At 51.3% G+C, this 10,612-nt stretch overlaps 2 protein-coding genes across 2 annotated transcripts; both read right to left on the bottom strand.

Annotated features, from left to right (window-relative positions):
- Positions 1 to 296: 296 nt before the first annotated feature.
- Positions 297 to 1,759, bottom strand: ASPBRDRAFT_122829 (oleate delta-12 desaturase odeA; the record flags this gene model as incomplete). Its single annotated transcript, XM_067617548.1, has 2 exons — positions 297 to 703; positions 766 to 1,759. The coding sequence occupies 2 exons, from the start codon at positions 1,757 to 1,759 to the stop codon at positions 297 to 299; spliced, it is 1,401 nt and encodes a 466-aa protein (XP_067480921.1).
- Positions 1,760 to 5,172: 3,413 nt separating this feature from the next.
- On the bottom strand, positions 5,173 to 10,107 carry ASPBRDRAFT_205882 (putative TMEM1 family protein). Its single transcript, XM_067621760.1, has 4 exons — positions 9,926 to 10,107; positions 7,294 to 9,845; positions 6,154 to 7,233; positions 5,173 to 6,094 (listed from the first exon to the last, which is right to left on the bottom strand). Exons 1-4 carry the CDS (start codon positions 9,963 to 9,965, stop codon positions 5,366 to 5,368), a joined length of 4,401 nt encoding a protein of 1,466 aa, XP_067480920.1. The 5' UTR covers positions 9,966 to 10,107; the 3' UTR covers positions 5,173 to 5,365.
- Positions 10,108 to 10,612: the final 505 nt, after the last annotated feature.

The raw sequence follows: 10,612 nt of genomic DNA, 5'->3' as shown, positions 1-10,612 counted from the left end.
ATATTACACGATTTTCCTCCAGATTACATTGATAATAATGGGACGATTAAGTCAAACACGATGGCCCCTTCTACACGTTCAAATCGCTACCCCACTTTCCGTATACGCCTTCAGCTCGAATCAGCTCGCAGTTGGTCTATGACATAACAACAACAGGAAGTGTCATACCGTGGCCTATGTCGATCCTGCGAGAGCACCACGAGATGCGAAAAGAAATTGAAGAAAAAAAAGAAGGAAAAATCCCAAGAAAGAAAGAGAAAAAAAATATCACTCGTTCTATGTACGACAGACATGCTCTATTTTGCAAGCTTGGCAGGAGGGACACCAATACCGTTCGTGTTACGGTAGAAGAGCACTCCGGAGCTCTCACCCTGGGCGCCCTCGGTGGGCTCAACCCAGTGGCACACACGGGCACTAGTCCACATAGCCTTGAAGAATCCGGTCCAGCCAGTGTGGGCTTCGGTCCGGTAGTGCGATCCCATGACCTTCTTGATGGCCTCGCTGGCCTCATCGGCGTGGTAGAAGGGGATAGTGCTGACATAGTGGTGAAGAACGTGAGTCTCAATAATACCGTGGAAGATGTGACGGCCGACGAAGCCGAAGTCACGGTCAATGGTGGCAGCGGCACCACGGGCGAAGTTCCAGACATCAGGCTGGTAGTGGGGGAGGGTGGGGTCGGTGTGCTGGAGGTAGGTGATGGCAACTATATCTTCCAGTTAGTATTCGTTCCGGCAATTGTACCAATTTGTGGAGAAAGTAACTTACCCAGCCAGTGGTTCACCCAGAGGTAGGGGATACCGTACCAAACCAGAAGGTTCATCCAGCCGTACTTGGAGCCGACCAAGTACAGAATGCTTCCGACAATGGCGAGACCGATGTCACTCAAGACAATGAGCTTAGCGTCCTTGGCCTCGTACAGAGGGCTAGACGGGTTGAAGTGGTTGACACCGCCGAAGTAGCCGTTCTGCTTTCCCTTTCCACGGCCCTCAGGCTGACGCTCGTGGTTGTTGTGACCAGTAACGTTGGTGATCAGGTACATGGGCCAACCGAAGAGCTGCTGGAGAACGAGGTTGAAGGCAGTGGCAATGGGAGTTTCCTCCATCAACTCATTGAGTTCGTGCATAGCCTTGCCGACGCGAGAGGCGTACTGGTCCCGGGTCTTGGGCACGAACACCATGTCGCGGGCGATGTTGCCGGTGGCCTTGTGGTGCTTTCCGTGGGAGATCTTCCAGGAGAAGTAGGGCACCAGAAGGGCAGAATGGCAAATCCAACCAACAGTGTCGTTGAGAACCTTGGACGGAGAGAAAGCCTGATGGCCGCACTCGTGAGCCAAAACCCAGACACCGGTACCGAACAGACCCTGCACGATGGTGTAAAGGGCCCACAGCACGACTCTTGCGGGCTTGTAAGGAACGGTCTCGGGGGTCACGTAGTTGTGGAAGACATAGAAGATGGTCGCGAGCCAGAACACATCCCGGAAGACATAATACAAGCTGGTGAGAGCTTTGCGCTCATAGCAGTGAGGGGGAATGGCATCACGGATCTGCTTGATGGTATAATCCGGGATCTTGAACTCGTTGCCATAGGTATCCAACATCTTGCTGCTGACCTCTGCCTCCGACGCCAACGACGAAAGGGAAGTGGTCGAAGGGGACTGGCGAGGGCTGTCCAGCGGAGAAGGGGTGACCGAGCTGGGAACGGACGAATCCGTAGCATTGCGGTGCAGCGCAACGCGCTTGGGGAGAGCTGTGGAAGACATGGTGAAGCTTGCCCACACAAATGTTCTCTCGAGCTTTAGGACGGCGAAGTCTAGAGGTTCGCAGCTCTGTTAGCCAAGGTTCAATGCTGCAGCTGGTGCAAAGAACAAGTCAAGCGAGGTGAGTGCAGCGTACCAATGGATCAAAATACGGCGCCGAAGCTGTAGCAGCTCTAAGTAGGCACTGGACGGAGTTGAGCTCCCACGCAGCGAAGGAGTTTGGGGAAATGGGGGAGGGGGGTCGGGAAGAGGTAGGGAAGAAGAGGTAAGGTGACAATCGGACGGATATAAATGGTCGCCAGCAAAGAGACTTGACCGAAGAGAAGTGGGACGAGGGGGGGGGGCGTTCAAAGAAATTTGGAAAAAGCGGACAGAGGCAAAAAAGAGTGAAAGGGAAAAAAAAAAAAGGGCGATTGTTTGATGATCACCTGTTCAGCGTCGAGCAGAAGCCGGGGAGAGGAGGGAGGAGGCAAAACAAAAAAAAAAAAAGAATAAACGAGGGTCCCAAAGAGAGGAAAATGAGAAAAATTGCAAAAAAGGAAAAGGTAAGGGGGAACAACCCATGAACCAAAAGAACGCGAATTGATTGGGGAAACCCGAATTTCCAGTGCAGTCGAAGAAGAAGCCCAGAAGGCAAGCCATCCAGAAACACCCGATCTGGACGCAAGTCCCGCCGGGCCCCTGGGCTGGTAATTTTGCGTTACGGGGGATCTCCCGCATGAAAAATTGTATCCGGTGGGACATCGCTCATTGGCCAGGGGCTGCCGCGTCAATACGGGACGGCGTCCCGACTTACGAGAAGATTACGATCCGACGGCATTAGTTACCCTCTGCAGTATTCGCATCTCACTCTTGTCCTGTCATTTTTGCCTACTACGTACGGAAAAGAGATGGGGTGGATAGGAAGGCGCTTACTGGAGCATCTCGTCGCAGTTTGCCTTTTGCGTGACATGCTCTACATCTGCAGACGGGTTCATTACTGGCTTGATCGACGCATCTGGCGAGGTAGTAGGAAGTTAATCTGCCTGGCTCAAAGCAAGATCATGAAGAGTTCTGGATACCTGAGCCGAGGTCGACGAGGAGTCTGTTTTGTGGCTTTGCCCGAGATGCGCATGCCTACGAACCCTCTCGGTTTCGGGCCATCTGTGACTGGTTGATTCGAGATACACGCCACCTGCTGCTGGAAGGGGGGGCGGCGGCTGATCCGTACGACCTAATTGCAAAAGGGGAGTGTCATCTACTCCGTACATTCCAGGGTGTGCTGACAAGAGCATCTGAGGGATTAACTATTCTTTGCCCCCTTAAGCCGAGTCCCTCCACGGCAAGGGTTCTCACCGAGTCACCGCACGCCAGAGGATCATAAGATATGGTTGCACTCCTGACTAACGGGCCATGTGGCTGGAGTATTGCAAAATACTTCACGTTCCAGAAAACCGAGCGTGGTTACCAGGGACCATGAACCGCGGAGGCTCACCGCCCCGCTGGAACCAATGGGGATTTGACATTGTGGCCCCACTGCCGGGTAAGAAGGAGAATTGGCTTCTCAACAATCTTGGCAGCTTCCCTCTTTGGGCGGTGGGCATGAACCCGGATGAAGAATTACAGTTCTTATTATCAGAGCGGGCTGGTGGTTGGCCCTGTGCTTTCGGATAATTTCTACTGGTCAGTCTCACCAGTCATCATGCGAGGACAGATGACACCTCGGATGGAGACGAGAAGGACACAAGGCGTCCCATCTCTGAACTGACTAGTATCTAGTATAACTGGGTCGGAGATGATTCGGGCATCTTATCAACAATCAGAATTGGGGGGAAAGGATCCCAGCTGAGCTCCAACACAAAAGGGTAGGGATAATCCTTCCCCAGCCAGCTCACTGCTTGTTCAGCCTCCCAGGGGCTGAAGCCATTCTGATGGATTGCTTGCCGCCCTGACAACTCAGGCCGGCCAGCCAGCCAGACCCTTCTGGTGTCTCGAATCTTCACATGCCATTGAGTCTCTCGCTTCCACCAACCAGCCCCTCCCAACCCAGTGCGTGCGTCCAGATTCAACTGAGGGTTAACGGATCATTGACTTGCCCTCGACGCCCTGAGCGTGAACTACCATGTGATTTTCTCCGCATGCAGGATCTACTTACAGTAGAGAGACACGAAAGTGGCACCTTACAGCATGTTCGGTTCCATATCTTCCACGACCGACTTGACTCGAACAAAACACAAAGCGGCAGAATCGCAGTGGAGCACATCACCTTAGGCCTACGGGGATGGATGAAACTGGCCTTAGACTTTCGGCGGCGCGGGTGTGAAAAAACTTAAACAAACGCGCGCAGCCCCAGCCAGCCCGGTCAAACCAACTCGCCACATAACGGGTGTCGGGTAATCAAAATTACCAAAGTAGGGTAAAATAGGGTAAATTTCCCATCTAGTTAAGTAGTAAGATGGAGAATTTGGAGATAACTTAATGATGGGGTAAAAAAGTTTGATGCATGTGATTGTAGATATGGAAGGTACGCCGTGGTATCTCCCCAACTAGACGGATATACACATACTACATACTCCGTAGAAATCCATTCAACCCGTTGAACCAATCATCAGATCCATACGTACATATGCAGAGTACTCCGTATATATGAAGAGATACATTTCAATTCTCCATCGACTACACCACCTTAAAATAGTAAGAAAAACAATTAACGTAAGCAAGCAAGCAAGCATGAAAAGCACCATATGCGCAGTTTCGTTGTCTACAGAGTAGTTACTCTGTCGTTAGTTAGTGGCACGCCTGTCAGCATCTGTTGGGAACACCAGCCATTTTGTTGAGATTGGGTCCCGGTGGGGCCTTGTTGCTGATCGGGAAACAAGGATATGTGGGGGTGGGTGGGAAAAGAAGGAGTAAAGAGAAGGAAAGAAAAAAAAGGGCGGCTGTGTCAATCAATTACCGCATTCATACATACATAGATACATACATACAATACAAACAACGCTGGATCAAGTCGAGTCATTCACACACACTCTCTCTTTCTCTCTTTCTTTAAACTGAAAGTAGATGACTAGTTATAGTTTTGAAATGTTTATTTCATATTATCTGCTGGAACATAAGCTCTCCTGTGTAATTACCTATTCGTATCTGCTGATGTGATATTCATTACTAAGGAACTTGAGCAAGGTCAGGTTGAATTCTTCTTCTTACTACTTATTGTAGTACAATGCAATGGACAGGCTAACTAAGGTAGGTAGTAGTATCTAGTAGTAGGCGGTGTTGCTGGCCTTATCTGGTGGGAGGAAATGGAAAGAGAATGTATGGATGTAATCTTTGTATCGTATGAGGCTGTATGTGTAAAGCGGGTATTTTGCAATTGAGGATGGAAATGGAAAACATTCTTAAATTCTATGAAGGCTTGGGTGGGTTTGATGTATATTGTTCGACTACGTAGTATTATTCCATTGTCTTCATTTAATCTTGCTACTGTCACTGCTGTCTGTTCTATGGCTTCTATGGCATGAAGGAGTCACAAAAGATATAGCCTATGGTCTATACATGCATTATACCTGGCTTCTAAGCTATGTATGCACAAAGAAGCTACTTAAGGTATGTAGGAGAAATGTAGGTCGTCTATGAGCTCGTTACATGCAACCGCTCCGAATCTATCAACCAGGCCCCGCCATGACTGCCTCCGGACAGTGACAAGCTCACCGTCGTCGTGCGGAGATCGGGTAATACCAGCACGGTCTCACCGTGATTACGGTAGTCGACCTCGCACGGAATGGGTCGGCGCTGCAGCGGTACCACTGCCGCTGCGCCGCCGGTAGCGGCGGCCGTCATGGACCCAGCTGCCATGGGCTGTCCAGGGTTGGGACTCATCATCTGCCCCCCGGTCGCAGTCGTCGAAGATTGCGACTGCGGCTGTGACAGAGACGATGGGGATGTTGGGGATGGCGGCACAAAGGACCTGATTTCCAACCCCGGAAGAAGGAGGTGTCCGGCTTTCTGCGGAAGGAGCATGATTGCAAAGCTCTTGGTCTCGCCTTCTTCGGCGGTGAAGTTTCCGCGGCGTCGGCCACCAACGAGCCATGTTTCGGGATTGGCGTGGATCTCGTACGAGAAATCAAGCGGACCGCCTGCGTTTTCGCGATGTTCTGGTGAGCACCACCGTCGTGTATGACGTATGCTGAGTTCTGCAGCAATCATCTGTCCAACTGCCGCATGGGGAGGTTGCTGTGCTAGGTTAGCGAGGCGGAGCTCCGCTGTGTGCACAACTTGAATCTCCGGGATGTCGACGGGGATGACGATGTGTCTGCTGCGTACGGCTGGAGGCTCTGGGAGGCAGATAACCGGGTGATTCTGTTCGTATTAGACTAGAGATGCAAGGGGGTGGTCGGTGGGATGTACGGGTGACTTACCTTATGCCAGTCCATAAGCCAAGCCTTCAGTCCATCCACAGGCTCTTTCAACGCGCTCAGTAATGTCTCCCAGTGGGCATTCGCATACTGCAGTGTTTCCACCTCCCGAACAAGGCCGACAACTTCCATGTCGGAAGTCGACAGCTGTGAGCGAAACGTCTCGACAATGTGGGATGTGAGCAAGCTCGTGTACTGATGAAATTTGCTCGTTGCAACACTTGACTTGAATGTCTGCTCGACTGCATATAAACATTCGTCGTCCACACAAGTGAAATCGACACTTAGTCGCAGAGACCGTCTTGCTCCCGGAGTGGGAACGTTGTCTGGCCGCTGTCGAATCTTGTAGAGTAAGGACGCTGGCTGTTTGGCAAATACATTTAGCGCCACAGAGTCACCAATACTCGACTGCACTTCGTAGATGTCTGAGCTTGGGATTTGGCACTTCAAGATCCGGAGCGGGATCAGCATCGCCGGACTGATGGTGAATCGTGAGAATAGGACACTATCCTTGAAAACATCCTGCACATTAACACTAATAGGCAAGCCTGAGATAATGTTGTGCACCGAGGAGTAAGTGAACCGTCCCTTCTCTGTCTCGTATGCCACTTCGGCTCTTGCAGAGAGCATCGGGTGATGTTCTTCGACCGTGTAAGGGATCCGGAATCGAACGAACGAGTTGGGTTTCAGCCGAGTAAACTCGATATTTCCCGAGTCACTATGGGCTTCGATCTTGATATCTCCCTCTACGAGTTCGGTTTCAGTGGTTCTCAATCGAAGACCAGCAGTGGCAGGCCTTACTCGAAGAGTCCCGCTTTTGATGTCGTTCCATCCACTACTGAGTTCCAGCTCTAGCGTCCGTAATTCCTCCAGATTGACAAAGTGCGGTGACACGATCTTTGCCTGAAGGCCGTCCGGCGGTGGATAACAGTAGATGTATGGACGACTATCCTCTTCCTCGGCCTCTATGGCCTCTCTAAATCCCACTGGCAGGGATGCATGCTTCCCGCCTCCAAAAGTGAAAACAATATTTTTCGCACGCATTTCGATGCGGTCCACGAAGTATTTACCTTGGAGTGTTATCTACTATAGTCAGCATAAATGAAAACAAGGATAGCGCAGATAGCTGCAAGGCGTACTCACCGGAGAGTCAACCAGCACCCTCGTCGACGACGACTTGATGGTCATTTGAATAGGCGCCTCTAACCAATGCTCATTACTCTGAGCGTTGTGCGCGCCCACCAAACGCAACTTTATCGAATCAATGTCGATGCGCTTCCCCAGAAGAAAGCGTAGGTAGAGTTGAAGCTGAAACCCATCCTTGTCCGCATAGTGTAAAATTGCAGGCTTGACATTGATGTCCCCAAAGAAATCAGTCATGGGCGCTATGACTTCTTTCTGGAGAGAACTTGATGCCTTAAACAGCTCTTCAACGTACTCAGAAATCAATGCATTTTCCGCAAAGATATGTGACGCATCTAGCGTCTTCTGCCGTTTCGATAGGTTGGACTCTGTATATATGGCGAACTTCGCGAGAAGGCGGAGGATCACCCGGACGTATTCTTCACTGCGATTCAGCTCCTTGAGACACCGGGTATACATCTCCAACATAATGCCCTCTAAAACAACCCAGTTCTTACTGCCATAAAACGGAGCAATGTGGTGAAAATAAGATGCTGCCGCTCCATAGTCGCTCTGTCTGTAGCGTATGAGGGCCATGTCAGCAAGTGCTGCCTGGGTTGAGTACGTCCGATTTGCAGCGATGTGATGGCGGTACATTTGATCAGTAAGATCTTCATAATGCACACGGAAAGCCTTTCTGGACTGGAGAGCTAGCTTCAAGCCAGGGAGGTCAATGCCAGACAGAAGATCGGTACCTTCAGACTTATCTGCCGGCTGCGGAGTCTCGTCATCAAGCGATACGTCAGTCATATCACCAACGTCGGATCCTCGATCATTGAAAAGAAGATGAAGATCATTCCAAGTCTCCTTCCAGCCGCATCTCGCAGCAATTTCCTCAAGAAGTCGGCGAGTCATCAGGAGCAACTCCGCTCTTCCAGACGCCAATTGCTCAGAACCGGTTTTGGGCGTAAGCTTCGGGCCCTCAAAGCCCGGTCGAGCATGGACAGACGAAAGAGCTTCTGGAGGTAAGATGCCTGAAGTTGTCATACGCCGTGGCTGAGGCGTAGCTGAAGTCGCAAGTGAACTTGAGCGCCTTGGAAGCTCTGGCTGGGTTTCAGTATGCGTGGCGACGTCTGCTGGCTTGTTGACGGCATGCAGTGTAGACTCGGGGAGTGTAAGGGCAGGAGTAAATGTTTGAGAAAGCACCTGAGAGGCAGCAGCGTAGGCCCATGATGATACAATATTGCTCACCACCTCCGACTTCCTGGCATCCTCCACATCTACCAGCCCCGTCTCGAGGTCAACCCTGAGCGTCCGTGCCGCAAGGCTTATGAACTCAGTTGCTCTTTGGCAAACTTCGGAAAGGAGCAGTAGGTTCTCTGGCTTCCGGTCTTTCCTGAACGACTTTGGATCTGCTTCTGCTTCCTTACTGAGCAAGGAGGGTGCCTTTGCCGCCCTAAGCAGTAATGTCAATTGTCTTGAGAAGACATAGGTGCGGAAATCAAAAATGGAGATATCACTGGCCAATATCATCTCCCTATAGGGCTTTTTGGTTGCAGATATGGGGAAATCATCCATTGCAATTTCCGGAACGGCTTCTGGCTCATCATCTTCCTCGCCCTTGTCTTTGCGGGCTACTTCGCCTGCAGACTCCAGAGCCGATTTTGCCTTGTCTTTCCAGTCCTTACTGTGAGTCAGAAATGCTCCCCCATGCTGTTCCCCAGTTCCTTCAAGCTGTTCTTGTATCGCGGTATCCAGACCGACCGCAAGCTCATCGTAGCCGAGCAACGCGTCCTCGAACAATCCCACATTTTCAAAGCCCCTAGCCAGACCCTCCTTGAGTATGAAAAAGGTACAGAAATTCCAGCCAGGCAAACTGCGCTGCGAGTCTTTCTCCTTGATGTCCTCCTCATACTGCGCCACGCGAAGGTCAAAGGATGCCAGAATTGCGTTCTTCAGCTTCTCAACCAAGTCTTCGATCTGATCGGCCAGCTCAGGTGGCTTCGCATTACTGCCTTGCTTAGGAAGGCGTAGCTGAGCCACGCGATCTGTAGTGGAGGACTTGGAAGTTCCATTAAAGTCGGCTTTGATCTTCTCAAGGACTGTGGTGGTTGTGCGACCCCATTTGGAAGGGGCGGACTTTTCCGCCCCATCTCCGTCCTGCACCACATGTACGATGAGCCAGTCGAAAGCATCATGCTTCTCCTGACTAGTGGATGTTGCGCTGATCGAGGATGTCGTGGCATGAGACTTGATCCAATCCCGCAGCGCCTTCCGCGCCGTAGCCTTGTAGGTATCGTTGTCGTCACAGCGGAGCAAGTAAATCTTCAGATAGGGAGTCTGGCGTAAGCCTGGAATTTGATGTCGCCGGTGCGTCACGATGCCACTGGTCGTCTCGGTAGAGGGCTTGCGCTCGTCCGATTCATGCTGGGCAGGGACGAAGCCGATACGGAGGGACTCGATGGATCGAACGGGGCGGGTCGGGGACTTCCAGTGGAGGTTCTTTAGCGGTAGCTTATCTGCAAGGATGGACTGGACGGTGGGAAATAGACCGGAGGGGTCAGTATACTCGACTGGGAATCAAAACGAAGAAGTGAGCAACGTGTACCCCCATAATGCCATCGGAAAACCATCGGGGGGTGGTTATCCTTACCGGTGACACTGCTCGAGCCCGCCTGGGGGGAGGGGTCCATGATGCCCGAGCACTATTCGGGGGTCAAGGGACCACTCGCAAAGGGCATGCCGCCTGACTGGCTGGAAAAAGGGAAGCCAAACTCCTAGCTAATTGCGCAGTAAGGGGAGGGAATTGGCAGAGGCAACTATTTCGGCCACAGCGGTGATGATGGTATTGCGGTTGTTTTGGCCGGGGGGCGGCAAGACCGCCTTGCTCTCCGCGCGTGTGAGCTTCCTCTCCGCCTAACCTTCCCCCGACATCGTTGGGTGGAGCCCGCACTGTTTACGATCAGGCCTCTTCCAAGCTACTACGAGGTCCTATGTTCACTCTATTGTAAATTGAAGAATTATATTCATCTCTATGCGCAGTATAGAAAACAATGGGGGATGAATCCTCTGCAGGACACGTGACTTGGTCTTCATTAAGTCGAAGGAAGCCGGAGAGAAAAGAAATCGCCTAAGGAAACACACAAGGATCTGTACAGAAACAGTTGAGGGCAGCATGGTTCACCAGAAACAAGACAAAGAGATCAAAACAGTCATATCCCGTCATTATGGAACAATAGCTCTTTAACAAAAGAAAAGACATGCCCCGTTTGTATTACCGACCCAGAGGACAGAACGCCCTAGCTCAAAATAGATGAAGGAAAGGAGGAAAAGTGAAAAA

This window comes from Aspergillus brasiliensis, assembly GCF_001889945.1.
Source record: "Aspergillus brasiliensis CBS 101740 unplaced genomic scaffold ASPBRscaffold_4, whole genome shotgun sequence".
In the NCBI taxonomy this organism is placed as follows: domain Eukaryota; kingdom Fungi; phylum Ascomycota; class Eurotiomycetes; order Eurotiales; family Aspergillaceae; genus Aspergillus; species Aspergillus brasiliensis.
The sequence above is the reverse complement of the archived record's forward strand: the minus strand, read 5'-3'. Positions and strand labels throughout refer to the sequence as shown.

Excerpts from the sequence above, each read along its gene's own strand:
- ASPBRDRAFT_205882 (XM_067621760.1), bottom strand. The coding sequence starts at position 9,965 with ATGGACCCCTCCCCCCAGGCGGGCTCGAGCAGTGTCACCG. Across the intron at positions 7,234-7,293 it reads GGGTGCTGGTTGACTCTCCG|ATAACACTCCAAGGTAAATA; the intron begins GTGAGTACGCCT and ends TGACTATAGTAG. Across the intron at positions 6,095-6,153 it reads GGCTTATGGACTGGCATAAG|AATCACCCGGTTATCTGCCT; the intron begins GTAAGTCACCCG and ends TAATACGAACAG.